This window comes from Necator americanus, chromosome II (genome assembly GCF_031761385.1).
Source record: "Necator americanus strain Aroian chromosome II, whole genome shotgun sequence".
Lineage (NCBI taxonomy): Eukaryota > Metazoa > Nematoda > Chromadorea > Rhabditida > Ancylostomatidae > Necator > Necator americanus.
In genome coordinates this window covers 35389501-35410952 of record NC_087372.1, presented here as the reverse complement: position 1 = coordinate 35410952, position 21452 = coordinate 35389501, and the positions used below count along the sequence as shown (strand labels likewise).

At 35.0% G+C, this 21452-nt stretch overlaps 1 protein-coding gene across 1 annotated transcript in view; it reads left to right on the top strand.

The window, feature by feature from the left end:
• Window positions 1–886: 886 nt before the first annotated feature.
• RB195_020474 (uncharacterized protein) overlaps window positions 887–21452 on the top strand; it is a gene marked incomplete at both ends in the record, with an annotated part of 73709 nt that continues 53143 nt past the window's right edge. The window contains 2 exons of the mRNA XM_064188783.1: window positions 887–969; window positions 14483–14534. Of these exons, the coding sequence (XP_064044664.1) occupies window positions 887–969; window positions 14483–14534 (135 nt within the window). The remainder of the gene's footprint in view (window positions 970–14482; window positions 14535–21452) is intronic.

Here is a 21452-nt window from a genome sequence, read left to right as displayed (position 1 = left end):
GAAGAATGTGGACGTCATCGGAATCCTTGGAATCCTATGTGCGTCTCTGGCAAAATTGGCACAAAGTTGCCCAATTTGTTTTGTCGTGGTGGTGGTGGTGGTGGTGGAGACTTGGCTCAGATCTCGCGTCTACTCTTATCTTTTCAGATGACAGCATGACCATTCTTGCAGAAGAAAAATGTTCCTCATCCTTTTTTTCCTCACCGAATATCCATTCTGTGCAAAAATATGTCCTTGAACGTAGCTTGGTGTAGCCTCAAGGCTCCTAATACCATTTCCGAGCTTGATATCTTTGGAATTTATGGATTATTAACGTTTCTAGCGTTGATATTTTCAGAATTTATGGATTCTCTGCCTAATTATATTATTACTGTAACAGGCCTAATTCTTCGAAAAATATTTTCTTGCTCTGGATATCAGTCACATTTTTTTTGAGGAGAACCAAATCTTTTAAAATCTTGCATCGTAAAGACCAAAATTAATCTATTTGCACACAGTTCTCATACAGTATCCAGATGGATATAGATATGACGTTTTTAGTATGAGCAAAACCTGTTTTCATGTCACTAATGGTATGAGATACCGTAAATGGGTAATTATTAGATTTTTTTGTTGAAAAAATTGTCATGTGATGGGCCGGTAATCTCAGAGCTTTTTGCTTTGTTTGTATAAATTAACGTTCGTTCGTAAACGGCTTGAAAATTTGAAAGTTCTTTTCAGTTAGAATTATTTCCCCTATTTTAACGATTTTTCTGGTTTAATGTTTTTAATTTAATTTTTTTTTATTTTTTTTTTAAATTTTAATTTGTTTTTCCGTTATTTTTCTCGCGCGTACGAAGGAGTGATATTCGACATTGCGATTAAAAATATTTCCTCATAATTTCAGATGGATTACCTCTCGATTCATGAGGATGACACGTCAATTTCATCGGATAAGACTGATCGTGGTGGACGTTGGGCGAGAAAAAGGTACGGCTGATGAATTTTTTGAAGGATTTTCTGCTCAGGACCCCGGACCTTTTTCGTTTCTTCGCTAATTCTAGAATATTCTCTCTAGAATATTCGGAATGAATATTCGTGTATTCACCCCTTCTTCAGAAATACTTCTTGAGATTAATTTTTTTTTATTGAGGATTCCGAAATTGAAATCTTCTCCTGTTGGTTATTATTTATTTGTGTTTTAGAGATTACTACTTTGGAGGATTTGTTTATTTATTTGTTTCGCCTATTTGTTTATTTATATCTCTGGAAAGGCTCCTAACAGAAAGTTAAGTAAATTCACTTCAAATTCCCAAAAATAAAGCACTTTCTTTTCTTTAAAAAAATCACGGAATTTGATAGATAGGATAGTATTTTTCCCACATCCAGGAAAAGCCAGCAAATCCCCTCGTTGTTTTCCAATCTTTGCGCCATCTGGAGTGAGCTTAAATTCTCTGGCGTATGAGATTAATGCGGTGAGTTGTACTCATTTTTCATGAGTCCGTTCCGGCTACGGAGGCTTAGTGCTGCTCATTCGTGGATTTCCAGACCCACATCCACCCTCGTTTCTTATGTGCCGCCTCCTGATTCGTTCACAAAATTTTTTCCTAGGTTTTTTTTTGCGGTATTTTATGGATGTAATGGTACATAAGCACCACATCCTAAACGATGGCCACTCTTCAATTTAATCTCAGCTTAATTACATTCATTTCCTTTATTTTTGGCTCGATCCAGTGTCAATTTCCTGGACCGCCACTATTTCCTGGACCCTGATCACAACATCTGTCTGCTCCTTAATAGATATTTGTGCGTGTGTACGCCGGCAGCGATTCGGTATTTGCTGAGGTGAAATCACGTGAAATCGGTAGAGATCCATCGTGAAAGAATCGTGCACATTTCATGCCAACATCGTGCAACATGATGAATCGGTTTATGTACAATACATAGAATAGGAATTTTCATGAACAGAAGATTCTACCACTTGAAATTTTCAAGGATTCTAAGTGAAAAAAAATCGATTTGTTGATTTTTCTAGTATAAGTTGTTTTATCTAAATCTTAATGAAAAGTTGTGGTTAAGCGGAAAAAATAATAAAGTGCTACCTGGAAAAATTTGGATTTAAATTTTTTCCTACATACAGATGCTCTTAAAAAATTACTCAAAAAACTTCTTAGTGCACTGTATTGATGGAGATTAAAGGAACTCAACTGAATATTTGAAAAACCTAAGAAAAAAGAAAAATGGAAAAAAGAAAAGAAAAAAGAAAAGAAAACCTATGAAAAGTGAGAAAAATGGAAAAAAGAAAAGAAAAAGAAAAGAAACCTATGAAAAGTGCAGTATGAAATTAATGTGTGTCCTACAGACGAGAAAAGGATTGGGCCAGTACAGTACACTGCAGTACGCTGTATGTTCCTCAAATTACTGTAACTGAAATTGACTCAAACGAATACGGTCACGATTTTAGAAAAAAAAAGATGTTCATACTACTTTGGGACTTTTCTTATTTTTTTCTATAATTACTCAGCTAGCATCATTCAATTTTATTTTAGAGAACTTCTACAGGTTTTTATTTTCCCTTTATTTTTTTATTTTTCCAAATTCTTAGGCTTTTTCTTATATTTGAAGTGAACCTTGAGAAGAAAATCTTTAGGGAATGTTTAGGGATTAGGGAAATGCTAAGAAAAATTTATTTTTGTTGCAAAAATTTTGTTACATCCTAAAATTGAGATTCAATTTTCTGATATGAGTAGATTTATGGTGTATAATTTATCATGAAAGATTCCCCTGATGGCGAGTTTTAAAAGTTCCAGGGATTATGGGGGATTAAAGCATTGCGCCGTTTTAATCTAAGCCGAGTACACAAGCTGGTCACGCTACTATTACCGTAATACGTAAGGTCGAATTGGGACCTCTATGAACTGTTTTTTTTCTTGTAGGTAATGTAATCTAGTTATGGTTACTGTCAGGGCGGGTGGAGCGATGTATGTGCACGATCGATCGAACGTTCGAATCCGTCCTAGTGCCAACCACACCTTTCATCTCTCCGGAGTCGATAAATTAGCCACAGACTCGTCTGGGAGGATAAAAACACTGATTTGACCCATTCGTTGCCCCCGCAAGACATTGTAGGGCCAGTTACACGTTCGTAAACCGCAAACTGTTCAGGATAACCGCGAACGCGTTGGCGCATCCCAAGCGAGTTGATTGACTCCGGATATTTTGCCTTATTATCTTTATTATTTTCTCTTAATTATTATTTATTTTGTTCTATCCTTTATTTTTACTGTTTAGCCTATAGGGAGTCCTTTCAGATTTTGATCAGCCAATGATAGTCACGCTTCTTCAAGTCTCAAGATATCAGGGTTCCATATTTTGCAAAATTTGCATTGAAATCGACTCCGCAACATTTCTAGCAAAAAATTAGAATCATGTAAATGCGAAGCTCTCTGATCCTGTACTCGGAGGCAAGCCCGTGCAAAAATTTGAGAAAAAAAAAACGCAATTGGAGTTCGCCTGCAGTTTTTAGGTGGTTTCGTGGGAGTTTTCATGTTTATATAAAGTACTCATGTTCATAATCACATAGAAATTCAAGAAGTTCGGAAACGCAGGCGAACGTCCCACCGAACAACTCCTAATGAGGGATGCGAGCACTTTTTTTGGTACCTAAAGAAAAATCAATGAATTCTAGAAATAATTGAATAATTTTTGATGTTCACGTATTAGCTGAGCTCAAGTATAATATTTAGTAGTACATAGTATAATATTTGGACATATTTATTTATTATCTATTTTATTTATTTGGTAAATTTAGAACATAGTATAATATTTATTTCAACAAAAAATTGCCCAACTGAAGATGTTTTTCATCTTCATCTACAAATCACGAGCAATGTTTTTATCTTTTTCATGTTTCTTATGATTAATTTTTTTCTTGACTCAGTTTTTTTAAATGCTAATACTGAAAGAAAAAGAAAACCAGAATAGAATTCAATCAGAGTAATTTTGAAATTTTGCAATTTTCTTTGAAAAATCTGGGGAAAAAACTAAAAATAAAAAGGAGCATTACTTTGGAAGTGTTTGGAGGGCAAAGTATAGCTGATATAAGCTTCAAATCCCAATTCTTTTTTTCCGACAGAAGAGAAAAGCTTCAATGCAGACAGTAGAAAAAAAAAACTTATAATGACCCCCAAACAACGCAAAATTTCCTGGTTTACTGCGTTTTTCAATAATTTTATATTCAAATCGCTGAAGGGAGATTAAGATTAAAAATATTGTTTTCGGTTTTTTTTTTGCTCACGAAGCTTTCCTGGATCAAAGTAGTTTCCCAGGGCTTCTTAGCGCTAAACGCATGCGAGTTATTTACGGGTTTAACGTTCTGTCTATCCTGACGTTGTTTTAAATTTGTTATATGGTTTTTGCAACGAATTTTCCGAGTTTACAGCAATTCAACGAAAATTTAAGAGTTTTTTTTCTGTTTTTTTTTCATGAGAGAGATTATTCTATAATATTTAAAAATCGACTTTTCATAACTGTTGTGTAATTTATGCTATGGAAACGGAAATGGTTGAAAGTCACGGATTTAAAGTTTCGACAAAAAGATTTAAAGTCACGAAAAAATCATCACACGAATCCTTTCCGGTACTGTTTTTCGCATCTTTAAATTTACCGGGTTAACCAAACATTGGCGGCACAAAGCGGGAGGCAGCTGTTCATCCAACACACACTTAATTTTTAAGATTTATTGAGTATCGTGAAGAACTATGGCGGATTTCTTTTCCAGAGAAACAAAAAAACTCCACAGGCCCACTTTTCTTAAACACAGCTTTGCTCACAACTATAATAAAATGACAATTTTAAATTTACTGTAATCTTTTTTCATTTTAAATGAAATTAGCGACATGGTAATAGAATTTAAGTCATGAGGGCTGAGTCTAAGCGGGCAGAATCATTTAAACTCTTTTTTTAATTGTTGCATCGATTTTCAGAAACTGTAATGAAATCTTCGGATGGTCCCCGGAAACCAGCACCTCAGCACCTTTTTCGAACTGTGATATCCAGTATTATTTGATCTTAATGTAATGTCGTTTCGTTCCGGGACCTAGTTGTTTCTTGGGTGAAAATTTTCGAGGCTAATACTTTAGAATGGGCAGAAATTTTTTTATATTTTCATTGTTATTTATTATTATATGATATCATTATTAATTGTTATGTATATTTATAATATCTCTTATTCTATTTCTTATTATATATTTGTTTTTGCAATCCATTTATTCGTTGGGAAATTATAATTTTATTTTCATTTTTATTCATCTAACATAAAAAAACAAGTTTTTTTTTTTTAAATTTGATTTTTATTTGTTAGTAATGTATCCCTACCTGGGGCTATTCATCCTTTTAAGATCACATTTATCGAATTGGAAAAATGACGTTGGACGACGGATCCAGAAAAGAAACCGTTTGTGGGGCTACCATTCATACAATTTTCTTCAAATTTTCCGCAATCACCTTACAGGGAGAGAAAAAAAAAGATTTCTATTTTTTTAATGTTATTTCTAAGAAGAGATTTTTGATCGCCGATCTGAATTCTGATCCGTTAAGGATCACGATTATCAATGACAGTCCGTGACAATCATCACTCTGCAACGGGATTTCGTGACAATAAATCTTATCCGAACAAAGTATGGAATTGCTCCGATAACGTGTTATTTCCCCCGGAAAATTTCGTGTAAATATTTCATGACACGTGCGTGTCGATAGCGTTTCTCATCCGCATTCATAAATTAAAAAATCAATTGGTTGGGCAATATATTGAAGTCATCATTCATCAAATTGGGATTGTTGGTGGCGTATGTCGGGTGCTGTGCTCGGACGCGCCGACATTTACGATTTCGTTTCAATCCACGACGCCGACCGATTATGATCGCGTTAACGAGAAATTTTAGCGCTAATTGTTCCCGTGTACCTATGTTGCGCTTTTCTCGTACACAAGGAATCATTTGTTGCTATTGTTGTTGTTGTTGTTTATTGTTTTCTAATTTTTCCTCCTTATACACAAACAATAGACAATGCACATTTCGTTTGTAAACTACATCAACAAATAAATACATGCGATTTGTCCCCCGTTGTTCTTGCAATGGCACCGGAGACCTTTCTGAGGGTGGCGAAGGAAGCTCGTCAAAAACGGACTCGTCGCCTACACTCTGTAAATATATTTTAACCAATTTTTAAAGTTCGTTTAAATTCACTTTAACTTAGTTAAGACCAAATATTGCTTTTAAATTTCAATTTAATTTTTTTTAGATATTACTGACTAGACGACATTTTTTGCTGTTTGTTAATAGTAGACCATTATGCCTCAAGTTCTTCTTCTGAAAAAGGACTGAAGCTGCATTTATACTTTGTCGCATCCCGTTCTTTACGATTGGGTCCGGTTTCGCCAGGTGTGGTTTGTTGTTAAAGTACAAAGTTATTAAAGTAGAATTAAAACAAAGTTTGATATTATGTTAAGTTAGTTATTTTACTTTTACAATATATTAAGTAAAATTAGAAGAAGCTACCAGAAAATCGCAACCGTATCCAATACATTTTTCCTTTGAGAGGGCAAGTAGGACCAAAATGAAACCATCGGCACCTTCTTTTTCCACTCACGCAATAAAATATTAATATTTGGCGCAGTCGGTGAGGAGGTCCGCTGTGCGCTGCCTGGACGATCGATTGAAGGTTCGAATCCGCCCCGGTGCCAACCAAGCCGTTTATCGCTCCGGAGTCGATAAATTGGTACCAGACTTGTTTGGGAGGATAAAAACACCGACTTGACTTATCGGTTAGCCCCGCAAGTCATTGTATGGGTCAGTTACACGTTCGTGAACCTCAAACGATTCTGAATTGAGCTGGATGCAGTGGCGGATCCCAAACAGATTGATTAACGTCAGACAATTTATCCTTTATCCGTTATTTCCTGGCTATTTATTTACCGCTGCGTGTCTATCCAACGGCCTAAACGATAACGCATTCAGAGCCCCCATGAAAGAATGGCTAATTGGCGCTGCTTATGGATTTTTTAAACTATATCGGGAATTTTACTGAATCTTATAAGTGGAATAAACCCGGAGGCTCTCCAGAAAACGTACGTAACTGGAACTGAACTGGTTGATGCTAGCGGTGTAGATGAAAGATGCGAACCTCTTGAGAACCAACCGTTATTTTTCGATTCCAACGCTGAGCAGAATTCCACAAACCTCTAAGCGCTTCTGGATGAATCAACTGGGATCATCGGCTGCCGTTAACAGAAGCACATGATCGCATAATGTGAAGAAGAGGAATGAGGTAAAGCATGAATAATGATGCTAATTTGAGCTAAAAGCTTTTTTTTCCTCTCTCTGCTACTGTGATGCGTTTGGTGCTTGTTTGCGTGTGCCAGTCTGTTCAGAGAAACCTAACCTAGAACCTGATCCGACGGTGTAACTGATTATTTGGGACCCTTACGTGTCTCTGCGGAACCACTGGAACCAGCCGAGGTCCCAACTCGACTCCTTTTTTCCCGACCATTCCGGTTCTTTTTCACGTGTTTTTTCACGAGGAAAGAAAAAAGTTTTCACCTGTTTTGACTCAACTATTCCGACCGAGCAGCTGATTATTTGGGACCCTTACGTGTCTCCACGGATCCACTGGAACTAGCCGGGGTCCCAACTCAGTTCTTTTTTTCCTGGCCGTTCCTGTTCTCTTTTTTTTGTTTTCTTTTCAAGAAAAGATTCCTGTTCTCTTTTATTTGCTTTTTTTCAAGGAAAGAGAAAAGCTTTTACCTGTTTTGACTCGACTATATTCCCAGCACTAGCAGGTACTGTAGCGGGTGCAGTGTACTACTGTACTGTGTACTGTCTGACGAAAAACTGAGTCCTTCAATTGCGACTGGATATTTTTGGATCAAACTCTTCTACGTTTACTTCGTGGATAAGTCGACTTCTAATTAAAACTCAGAAAATTGTGTTTTGATTCCATTCCCCGATGTCGTTGAGGACTCAAAGACGACAATAATACTTTTTTTTGCAATTGTCTATTGTTTTTTTTTTCAAGAAAAGGGGAAAAAAAGAATTGAAAGTTATGAATGGGGTCAGCGACGCTAAAAAACAATATTTCTTATGCACGTTGTTTGCGATTTAAGACACCTTTTCCCTATTTTCCGGAAGAAATCCTTCATAAATTATATATGTATTTGTGAAAAAAGTGATTCTAAATCCTACGAGCCTTGGGCGAGTTCCCATGATCCTACGGATGCAAAAAAAAAATAAAATAAAATATCAGCTCTTTTAAATGATTTCTTTTATAATTTTCTTTTTTTATGGCTATTCGATTTAGAAAAAAAAAACATTTTCGCCCTTTCTTTCACAAATTTGAATAACTCAATAGAATTTTTTTTCACTTCCAGCTTTCGTGGAAAATTTCTGTATTTTTTCGGGGAAATTATTAATAATAACCAATGTTTTCGTTTTATACGTTCGTTCAACTCCTTATGACTTCTTAGACTATACAATTTTTTATTTGTATTTTATTCATAATTTTACTACTTCTAATTTCTTTTCAGTCCGTAATTTTCCAAGAGTTCTTTCCTGGTTTCGGTTTTTCTGTCTCGAAATCTTTTTCTGTTTTTTCCCCTGAAAGTTCTTTTTCTGTTTATTTGATTTTTTGTGGTCACATCTTTTAATTTCTTCTCCTCATGTCAATTTGACATTCCCTATTTGGTAGAAATATTTTAAATTAATAATTAATATTAAAAATTATAAATATCAAACTTATTAAATTTAATTGATATTAAAAATACTTTTTTCTTTTTTTCTCTGCGCTAATAGCGATAAGCCCAATTTTTTGAGTCTTTAATGTTGTTTTTTTTTATGAAAAAACGTCTCTAGAACCTTTACGCCTCCGCAATCCACTGAAAAGAAGTCTGAGTTGAATAACAAGCCATAAGTGGTCACATCTAGCGCTTAGTCATTCCGTCCTGTCCGTGGATGTTTATCTGTTCTGTGGATTTTCCGTTTAATTTCCTGCCCCGCTGCTCTGTCCATTTATCTGTGAGGAAAACAGTAGCTCGGCATCAATTCATCATCTCTCTCTCTCATCTGCTTCTCTCTCATCTTTTTTTTTCCTACGCAAAGTTTTCCTAGAAATTCCTACTAAATTTTGCGGCCGCTATCATTTTGTCAGCTTATCCATCACTTCGTCGATGTTCCTCATTTATCTTAAAGGAGTCGGCGAAGGTTCCTAAGGATACTCTTCTTAGTAACTTCTTATTCTCGCCTTTGTAAGAAAATTTTTTCTGGATCCCTGCCGCAGTTGTTATCAGCGTGATTTGTTGTCTTTTGCTGAATTTCCACACTCTTACACCTTCGGAATGCGGAATTTTACGAATGTAAAATTTTTATCGGCATTTCTTTTTCGGAAATTCGCCTCTTAGGGATATTCCATTAATTTTTATTTCCAAAAATTCTCTTATATAACCCATAGACAGCAGTGATAGGAATACTGAGGCTGCCTTGCAAAGATAGAAGTTCAGAAAGGACATCGTGCGTGGGAACTGATCCATGGTTCTCTCGGAATCTTTTCAAAATCTCCTTTAGGAAAAATAAGCTGCAGTAGTGCTTGGGATTTCACACTAGAGACAGGGTTAGATCGAATGGGACCCACGCGGACACCACCGGTATTTTGATTTGTGATCTTTATTCGGACCAAAGAGGGTATATCGAAGTCAAAACAACCTGAAGCTTGGGACCGGTGAGTAAAAACAGCTTCGCTCGAGGCGGCACGTTTGCAATGCTGGCGAATTGGACTGCGGGTGGAGTTAGCAAGGGTCCCAAACCATTTGATCAACCACTTACGCGCTTCAGACCCCATATTTAGAATATTTGTCTTTGAGAGGACAAGCACGATGGAAACGAAGCAAAGCATCGGTGACTTGTTTTTCGAGACTGGTACCCAATATTGTTTGTTTACTTTACTGACACAAACTTGTTATAACAGCACTTCGCTGTGGGACCTATCGTTCATTGCAGAAATACAGTGCTGAAGGAGTGGATATGTATGTCCTTTGGGTCATGAGGTTGTCCACAGACACATTTCTATTGGACAGGAATGTATCCAACCACGAAGACAGATTTTTCCACCACAGTGCGTTTATCCAACTGGAAAAATTTAGCCAGATATGGGCTCTCTTGGCTTCGAGCCAACTTTGGACTGCGAGAATATGCGTGAATTTGTAAACTTTTCTTGAAGCATTTTCTCTTCCTCATTTTACTAGGATTTGTAGAATCGGACACGGGAGCCAACTGGTTTGTACCTAGCTTAGCTACAAACTTCGCTCAACAGATTTTTCCTTGAAACTACGCACAGAATTTTATCAGAGTCTGTGAAATGCGCGTGCTCCCGAGTATAAACGTCGGCGCAAAGAACGAATGACTTTCAACCTCTGATGGGAACTTTCCGGGTAAACCTAGGATAGAATACCGGAAAAGCGAAGCTCTGCTGTTGACCACTTGGCCCATCCGTGTGTCGGCAGCTGCGAACTCTTCCTTTTTCGATTGCGGTGTCCAAATCTGCGATCCCACAGCGCTCGATCGATAATCACCGATTGGAAGTGGGAGCGCGCGTTCTACCACCGCTGATGGAGATCTGCGGGGACCCTTACGCTCTATGGGCGGTTTTTCACATTTTACTACTCTCTAGAAATGTCTGCGATGATGTTCTTGGCTTTAACAGAAGAGTAGGAGAAAACAGAACTATTAAAGTCAATGAATATACTTTTTTACGGGTACGGTACTACAAAACCTATTCTTAGGGCAGAGTATCACAAAAAATTTACGGTTGGGGGCTTCGTACGAGTAGGAGATGGTAAAAGTGTAGTTTGTGAGTAGTACAATATTGATATAAAAATTGACATAAATTAAATTAGCAGTAAAAACAACCGAAAACACTATGTTGCAGAGAAAGAAGCGCTCTTAGAAAAACGTTACACAGCGCTACAGTTTTCTTTTTCTGTGCGGGAGCTTCAGTTAAAAGAAAAGCGAAATTGCTTAGGCAGCAACTTAATAGTACTAGTATGAAAAGAATCATGCTGAATTCCAAACCATAATGCCAGAAAAATTCCTTTATAGAAGCCCTTCGTGGTTTTGCTCGCTACAACGATACAACTTATTACCGGCGATAGAATGTAAGCTACTCGCAACGTGTCTATGATTTGCGATCGGAGCTGGAGTAGACTGTGCTGCTTATTCATCTTATATCAAATAGATCACGCCCGGACAATTGGAAGAATGGAAAAAATTCCACGAATAATTCGCATACTTGTAGAAGAAGTATTATAAATAAAAATTTTTAAATAAATATAAATAAAATAAAAATAAATAATATAATATAAATAAATTGTAAATAATATAAAAAAGAAATGTATTTCATACAGATAAATTTTTCGATCAAATTAAATTTTTTCTAGAATCTGATTTAATTTAATTAGGTTCTCATGATTGAGACTTATCGAAGATTCGCGTAGTCGTCAAGTCGTCTGAATGAATTTTTTCTTAACGTTTTTGTGTGTGTGTCCGTCCGTCCACGCGTTAGCGTTGCAAAATCTAGAATTCTATGGAAATTTCCATTCTATAAATGAGTAGAGGCTTTCCGCCGACTTTCTTCAGAGTGATTAAATGTGTGCGCGACGAGCGTCATACCTCATTTATTTAAGTGCAACTTTGTTGATATACGTACATAGTTTCGCGTTTGCAGCAGGCGTATTCGTTTCATGTTCGGCTAATGTTGTCTCGGGCGTATCCAAACAAGATTCGCTACCAGTAAAACATTACGAGTAGTAAATATTAGTAAGTACAACTAGTACAGAAATAGTCACTGTAAGATTAGTAAGTACCAATATTACGATTAGTAAGTGGTACTATTATTACTATTACTATTATTATTACTATTATTATTATTATTATTATTATTATTATTATCACTATTATTATGATTATGATTATTATTACCATTACTATTATTATTATCACTATTATTATTTCGAATGTTCTCTTGCCTTGAAACCTCGGCATATTCTGTCTATGTTTTGTGATGGTGTGCCTGCGAAGTTTTTGGATGGAACCTTTATTTGCCTGACATTTCGGCCTTTTCGCCGTCTTCAGAGGCCTAAATCGAGGATGACCGGAGCAGTGCTACGTTTATCCGGTCAAGTGCCACACTACCCTGGGTCAGTGTTTCGATAATCGTTCAGAGTAGTGAAAACAGAAAACCCTCTACATTGAAAATGGTCTTACGTTTTGCTCCACCGGATGTGGCGCAGCTGGTTCCACGCACTTGTCACTCAGTGTACCAGCCAGTGAGTATTGCTGCCGGTAGATCACCAGCGACGACATAGATGATCGATTGATTTTGATCTACACACAGAATATCAGGCGGTTACAGGTCACAGAGCGGTACAAGTGGCAAGAACTCATTCGTTATCGACAAGCATTCACTCCTATTATTCATTGAAGGGTTTCTTTTAAGAACCCAAAAACGCCTCCAACGTCTTCCTTGCCGATATTTCTGTTTCTGAAAAAGCCGAAACGCCAGGCGAATAAAGAGTTCCATCCAAAAACCTCGCAGGCACACATTCACAAGACACTATTATTATTATTATTGTTATTATTATTATTATTATTATTATTATTATTATTATTATTATTATTATTATTATTATTATTATTATTATTAGTATTAGTATTATTATTATCACTATCATTTTATCGGGCCAATAAAATGTTTTACCTAAACCTCGTTGGCGTAAAAAGAAAACATAAATATCACTATTATTATTATTATTATTATTATTATTATTATTATTATTATTATTATTATTATTATTATTATTATTATTATTATTATTATTGTTATTATTATGATTATGATTATGACTATAATTATGATTATTATTATTATTATTATTATTATTATTATTATTATTATTATTATTATTATTATTATTATTATTATTATTATTATTATTATTATTATTATTATTATTATTATTATTATTATTATTATTATTATTATGATTATGATTATGATTATGATTATGATTATTATTATTATTACTATTATTATTATTATTATTACTATTACTATTATTATTATTATTATTATTATTATTATTATTATTATTATTATTGTTATTATTATGATTATGATTATGACTATGATTATGATTATTATTATTATTATTATTATTATTATTATTATTATTATTATTATTATTATTATTATTATTATCGTTATGATCATTATTTTGATTGTTATTATTGCTAATATTATTATTATCATTATTATTATGATTATTATTATTATGATTGCTATTATTATTATTATTATTATTATTATTATTACGATTGAGGGTTACTAAGATTAGTAAAATTCGGAGCATCCGTTATCATCATGAGATTTTAATGCATCTCACTCTATCTTTACCATAAGAATAAAGTATTAAAAGAAAATTCTGAAATTATGTTTGTTTGTTTTTCGTTTTTTCTCAACATTTTCAAAATTGTACAAATGTGAGAGAAATGTTTCAAAAGAAATAATTGAAAGAAGCGATCATTATCCGGGAAATTCCCCGTGAGTGATATCTGATAGGAAAGCAGCTTATTTTGAAATAATGGGAAAGAACATACATTTCTTTTTCAGAATTTCTTTCTCAAAGAATTTCTCTGTTTCTTTTTTCTCAAAAAAAACAATTTTTTCGAAAATCTCCCAGATCCACACAATTCCTCAAATACGTCCAAAGAGCACGTGGTTTAAGATCAGACACAATTTTTGTAGCGTTGCTCTTATGACGGAAATAAAGAGTATCTGAAAATTTCAGGACAAAAAGCAAATTCTCCTGAAAATTCAAATTAATTTTATGGATGTATTAACTTGTAATGAACCGTTCTTGAGATATTGTATAAACCTATTATTATAGCAAATTATTATTTTTATTGTATGAAATTAATGCGACCCATATCGCACGAAAATGGAACAAATGGTTGCTGGCAGTACGAAACTGCATAAATGAACAATTTTTTTTCTCATATTATTTTAATTTTAAGGGATATTTGCATTTATTTGGATGTTAATTTTGAGGCGTATTTGCATTCTTTTGATTTTTACTTCGTATCCATAAATTAACGTTGACGTCCACGTTGAAGTGTGTGATGTCAAATTTCCTGCAAATATTTGTTTTACACTTTTTTTTTCCTCTCCGTTTTGTTTTGAGTTAGAAAGTTAGTCCTTTCAAAGATAATTCATGCAATTTTTTTATTAGGTCTTTAAAAACAATAACAATAACAAAAAAAAAAAGAAACAGATTTCTTTAGTTCTATTTTCTTTCGTGTTTTCTACCAGAACATTGCTCATCTCCGTACTTTTTTTCGATCGCCTTTTTTTGAGGATTTTGAAAAGATGACGAGAAATTGCTAATTTTATTGTTGTTTAGATCGTCGATCAGGATGTTCTACGACGAAAATACGCTTGGAGATCGAAAAACTGTGAGTCGTTATGGAATTGAATTGATTTTTGTTGTGAATTTGATCGTCTCCTTCTTTTCGCTCTTCCGATAGCCGCTTTTCCCGTTTCTTTTTTTTTTCGGCTTCCTTTGAATTCCTCATTCTTTTTTGTCTCGCAAAACCCATCAATTCACATCCGGTAATTTTCATAAATTGAAGTCTCTTTTTACTACAATCATATATCCATAAACGGCGTATCCTGGTTAGATTGACATCATTCGTCATTTCATGTTCATCGCTTTTTCCCCTCTTTGGGCGTTGACGCGAATGTTCGACAGAGGTAATTGAGGTCTTGACGAGAATATGGCACGGTGCCGCTTTGCCTGACAATTATAATCGACTCCACGTCTGTCAACGTGGCTGCTGCCGGCATCGTCAATCGCGTACTGATATAAATACCTCTTTCTATTCGAAGCGAACTCGAATATTCACTCATCGATCTCCTTTTACTCTTTTCTGAACACCGTAATCGACACCGTCACCGACTCTCGTCCTTTAAAGGCATCACCCCACGAATCTGAGGTGGTGCGGGTTTCAGGTGGAGTATTCGTATACGGGATCGTAGATTATGGAAAGCAGGGTGATTCAGTCCATTTCTTCCTAATCCGCGTAAAAAAATGGCCCGGAGATGCGGCTCCGAGCGTTCCAGGGCGCTATTTTCCCGAACGAGTTCGATTGGAGCGCGCCAGCCTTGTGCACGCTCCGCGTCTTTTGAGCCGTTTTTTACGGCAATTAGGAAAAAATGGACGGAATCACTCCTCTCTCTACAATCTACTATGCCTTATACGAATAATCCACCTGAAATCCGTACCACCTCAGATTCGTGGGGTGATGCCTTCAAGAAAAAAAATCATTGAAAATTTAAAATTGGCAGAGAGAGTGACGATGAAGTTGGGAGCGAAGAATTATATAGAATTTCATAGACACTACATTTTCATCTTTGGCACTATTTTATATTAGTTTTATATTATACTGAATTATAAGAATCGGGATATTAATTAAAGAATAGATAGGTTACTTTCATATCCCAACTCTCTTGAGCACTTTTCAGGATTATCTACACCTACAAAAACCTAGAAAGGTGTAAAATTTTCTTTCTATCATTATCACCGATGATTTTTGCTCTAATTCAGGATTACCTTTGATTTCTGTGGCAGAACTAATCACAATCATTTTTAGCGCTTCTTATTTTCTTGATCTATCTTTTTCTTGTGTCTGATCATTTAATTCCCATTTTCATCGTGCAGAAGTTTTGAAAATCTGACTAACGATCACAGAAACACTATAGGTTACAGTATAAACAGTATGATAGTGTAAATGTCGAACGTATACAGTAATCATGACCGTAATATAACCATCATCATTCTCCTATTAGCAGCCGGAGTTTGCTAATTCTCGTTTTCTTTTGTTTTGGCTTTGGAAACGGTAGGTTTGATGTTTGTGCGGATATGTAACGATTGCATTCAATTTTTTTCTTACTTCATGGGTCTCTAACGCTTCTTTTTCATGTTTCACGTTTAATTTCCCATCTACCAACTCTTTCCGATGGCGGAATGACATCCAAAAAAAAAGAAAAGAAGCGTCGATCTTTGTTTTTGATTTCTGATAAGAGATAAAATTTAAGAGTTTGAAAAGAAAATCGATGATGTAAGGTTTTTCTCTGCGATCTTTAGAATCTATACTTCGTTGTGAATGAATCCAGTTACTTCTACACCACCTACAGTAACACAAGTCGAATCCTCAATTAAGACATTCCTCAAACTGCTATAGACCCTAGGGTTAGATTCTCAGTTGGTTGAGCATGTTTTAATTAATTGTTGAGTTGAACCCCTCGATCTACTGAGTTGGTCTGATCTTCGTTAAAGAAAATCCTGATTTAGTCCATGATCGCAGAAATTCGCAAGAACACGAATCATGAAATTGTGGATTTGGAATTCCCCGGCTAATAAATGCGGTACAGGTGTAAATTTCACATATATGGTCGTGCTCGTTTGATAATCCAGAAAAAACTCGTGGAACAGCCTCCTGTGAACCCGTGCGCCTAACAATACAACTTATTACAGGTGAATGAGAATGAGGAGAATCCGTGATGTGTCGTGATCCGTCGATGATGGTGCAGATATAACAGCTTCTGCTGCTCACTTGAGTCGTATTAGCTCGTTCCTTGGACGACATTGAACGGCGTAGAGTTGCCCGCGTTCTACCGCGATATAAGTTGTATCGTTAGGCGAACCGGACCACACAAGGCTGTTTCGATTGCCGCTTTCTGGATTATCTGGGGAAATTGTGTGCGATCATGCTCATATTCGTTAATTATTTCTGCACTTATTATTTGTTTTTTTTTCGTCGAGAAAATTTGAGAAATCAACAATTTTGTGAAGCTCTGCGTTTTGTGGTGACGTTTACCGTATCCATAAACGTCTGCTGTCTTTTTTCCTTTTTTCCCCTCCAGGGCTTTCAACGTTTGCAGCTTTTCTTTCGGTTAAGGGCGAATTCCAAGCAATTGGTCTCATGTTACTAATTACGTAATGAAATAGTTTTTTAGAAGTGAATTCTTGGGGGAAAATGTCAATGAAAATAAGAAAACAGCAACAGAGGTTTAGGTTACCTTCGTACAGCTTTTAAAGGGCTGTACGGGAAAAATCCTGGAAAAAAAGTAGCTCGGAAGACTGCGAAAGCTTGGAAAATTTCTCTCTTGTATTTCATGGGGCTCACAAGGCGTCCTGAAGATGTCTAGAGACGAGTCTACGTTATTATTTACCATTTCATATTCATTTGTTTATTTGCTTAAATTTTTTGAAAATTTGAATTGTAAAGTTGTCCACAGACGAATTTACCTCATTATTCACCATCTTTATTTGTTTATTCACTTAAATTGTTTTAGAATCTAAATCGTAGAGATGTCCAGAGACGAATTTACCTTATTATTTAGCATATGTACTTGTTTGTTTACTTTAAATAATTTAGAATCGTATGAAAACTGCTCATTTAACCAGTAGAACAGCATTTTAATGCAGTTAAGCACCTCATCCCTAAAGAAATTTCATTGTCGCATAAATTCCGAGTATGAATTGTGCTGGTCTTGAAAGGAAAATTGTAGCACTCAGTGTTTTCCTTACGATAATATCCGCTTTTTTTTCCGGATCCTGGGAACAATTTTAGTATCTGGGAAGGCGGTTGTATGTAGTGCTCCACGTTAAATCCTTTGAGTGGAAATCCTGAAGTTCTTAAAGCGTGCGACTTTCGCATACGAAAGTACGCATTACGCGAAGTGTCGGCGAATATTTTAAACCTTAGGCCAAGAGTAAGAATAATTCTGAATGTTTTGTATGTATGTACATATTTATATATGTATTTATTATGTATGTATGTATGTATATATATTTATGTATATATTTTATATAATATTTTGAAATATAACAGTATTTATGAAATATTCACTTGTTATACGAGGGAGATATGGGGATTTTATGTCACTTGTTTTCATTTATTTTTATTTATCAGGTTTTCCAATTTTTTCGGAGCTATGAAACGTATACTTGCCCTGATGTGTTTCCAGATGTCCGCGTTTACCCTTAATTTTATGCAAACCTGTTAAATCTAGAGAAATTCCAGAAAATCCAGGAAAATCAAATGAGACCTTAGAATTTATCAGTTTTTCGATTAATTCTTACGGGAAATTTTTTTCGTGGGCAGAATTGTTGGTAGAGACTCCGGAAATTCATTCTAGTAGCTGTTCTAGTGTAAAAATCTTATTTTTTATGGTTTTTTTAAAGCTCTGAAACAATATTCGTTTTTCCTTTCCCCTTTATTGCTTTTCTAGCGTGTATATTTTAAAAAAAATAATTTAAATTTAGGCCCTATAGACTCTCACTGTGTAGTTGTCTTAGTGTATTGGTTTTTAGCTGTTTTTTTTTCAAAACTCTGATACAATATTCGCTTTTCTTCCCACGTTTTAATGCGTTTCTAGCGTATATATGAAAAAATTATTTAATTTAAACCCTGTAGACCTTTACGAGCACAGGTAATGCGAAGCTTGTTGGTGGTAGTCGTGGCATCGAAGTGAAAAGAGAGGGGTCCTGAAATTTGACACCATGTCACAACCACTCACTGCAGTCATCCTCAGCGCTTACATACATGAATTCAAGTCGGGTGGATCCATCCACACTATACTATGTTTACTGAGCTGGTTCTTTTTTTTCACCTCTTCACCTGAGAAATCTTGAAAATTCCCCTTGTTCGTCGCTATTCTGATTTCTAACATTTTTTTCTGGAATATGGGGAGGGATAAAGGATTGTACGACAGGATAGAATACAAATCTTGTGCCGGACGGATTTAAATGTGCTACAATTAATATGTAGCTACCTGTATACAATTTGTTCTAGAGTTTTTTTTTATGTCTTGAAACGAATTCATTTTTTTTCGGAAAGTTCCAGGTTACTTGAAACACTACTCTATGGTTAAGATTTTATTATTTATTTATTTATTTTAAAAAGTATAAGAACTATTTTATAGTATAATACTATTTTAAGTATTTTAAGAAGTATTCGTAGCTTAATTACGAATTTGAAGAGCTATTATACCCTAAGGATACTAGGAATTTTTTTTTCAAATGCTTCCTTCCTTTTTTCCCTTGTTAATTATTATTCTGAGTGATTCTCGCTTCGATTCCGATGCGAATCTGGATTTACAACTTTATATCAAGTTGTTGGTGGGAGTATGTACGTGTATTATCCTGGAAATAACTATAAATACTGTATTTAAAAGAAAAGAAAAATTAAAGCACTCTTAGCAGTTTTCCCTAGAAATTGAGCACATTTTTTTCCCCAAGAATTTCTTGGAAATTCTCATCGTTCCTTTTCATTTTGATTTCTGTTCTATTTTCTGGAATGTAGAGACGCATGGAGGACGGTTCGATAGGATAGAAGAGAAATCTTGGATTAGATGGGCACGTACATCTACATTTGGTTGCGGACAGTTTATTCCTAAGTTTTCAAAAAAAATTCTGAAAAAAAAAATCCTTCTGAAAGTTCCGCGTTATTCGGAAGAAAATAAGGAATTAAAGCAGTCATTAGAAGTTTCTCTAAAAACTAAGCTGTTTTTTCCCTTGAGATTTCTTAAGAATTTTCGTTGTTTTTTCTCGAATTTTTATTTCAAAGATTTTTTCTGGAAACATATTTTCTTTCTTTTTTTTTCTGGAAACATACTTTTCTACATGTTAATCTCTTCGGTATCAAAGTCTTTTCCTTATAAAAAAAAGAGAAAAAATTAAAGAGGTTTTCGGAGAAAGTGATTCTTTGCTGACTTATCTCCACGTTTGTGCCTTTATTTTGAATATTTTTCAAGCGACGTTTTATTTATTTTATTTATTATTCTTACAGATTATTTATTCTACTCTTTTTTATCTCTTGTCCTACTACTACCGTACTATATCAAATTTATGCCAGTACCCAAATTTTTTCCTGAATTTTGGACGGTTTTCTTCTCAGCTTCTGCCGATTTCATGACATAAATCATCGCATCTATTTGTTTGTTTGCTTGTTGTCAATGATAAACTGCTATGATTTTTCTTGTCCCATCCGCTTGTCCCATCATGCTTCAAAAATTCCCTAATTCCATGGAAGCACGGCGAAAACCCTTGAGATTTCGAGGATTTTTCAAGTGCACTCTCAACCAGTACTTTTGATTAAATCCGCTACGAGCTGAGCAAACTTTGCCGTATGGATGATGGATTTTTTACGACGACGAAAATGTCTCATAAAATACATTGAGAATTTTTTTTCTGGATTTTTTCTCAGTACTTTATTGGGATAGCTGGACATCGTTGGGGGAATTTATACTTCTTTGGTACAGTAATCTTGAAAAAAAAAGATATTTATTATTGTTCCCCGGGGTTTCCCGCAGTTTCCTACATCTCTATTCCTTTTCCTTTCCCTTCGATTCCTAAACAGTTTTCCTTTTTTCCGCTCTTAATCCATACCCCCTACTTGGTAATCCTGAAGTGTTTTTCTGTTCTTACTACTTCGAAGCTCTGCCCGACAAAAATTTTCTTTGAGGAAACATTTTTGAGGATTTCTTCCGAACGATCATCATCAATCACACTAGAAAAATGTCGCTTTATTGTCGCCGATGTTTTTATTTTGGATTTTTTCTGATTTTATTCTGAATGCAGCATCCATTATTGATTTATGGAAATTTTTTATTTGGAGCCTTAATAATTTAAAAGGGCATTCAGTTGGTCGCAACAAATACAAAAGCTTGTTGAACATGAAAGAGTTTCCCCAAGCCGAGCCGCTGCATTCATGCATAAGATGGGTATTGATCCGACCGTAGCAGTCCAGACGTCCCAAATCTATCCTTCTGAGATGGCAATGATATGTCATTTTTCGCCTTAAGTTCAAATTTTCTATTTTTTTCTTTTTCTTTTTTGAATTTTTCTTTTTTTTTCGAATTGTCTAAGGCTTAGTTTTCGAATTTGTTCCGCCCTCCGCTCTCTATTTTCTCATTTACAGAATCAAACTTTCGATTTCAACGTAGCCGTAGGTGAAAATACCCCTACCCACTACCGTAATCCAAGTATATCAAGCGCTGGCCTACGGCAACTAATCGATACCGTAACTGTCGATATAATACAACTATAATATATATTTATCTGAGCTATTGCACCAACCCGACGGAATCAAGGCAGACCCAGTAATTGGTGAGTGAGAAGCAAAGATCTCCTGCTCAAAGCTAGCAAGAAATAGAAAAAAGAAAAAAAAGAGAAAATAAATAATCGAATAAATAGAAAGGAAAAAGTTTCACTTTTAGCACTTCGTAGTAAAGTATAGGCACATTTGAGTTTAGAATAAGATTGAAATCACCAAATTGAAAATTGTTGATTTCCTAGCGGTCCAATA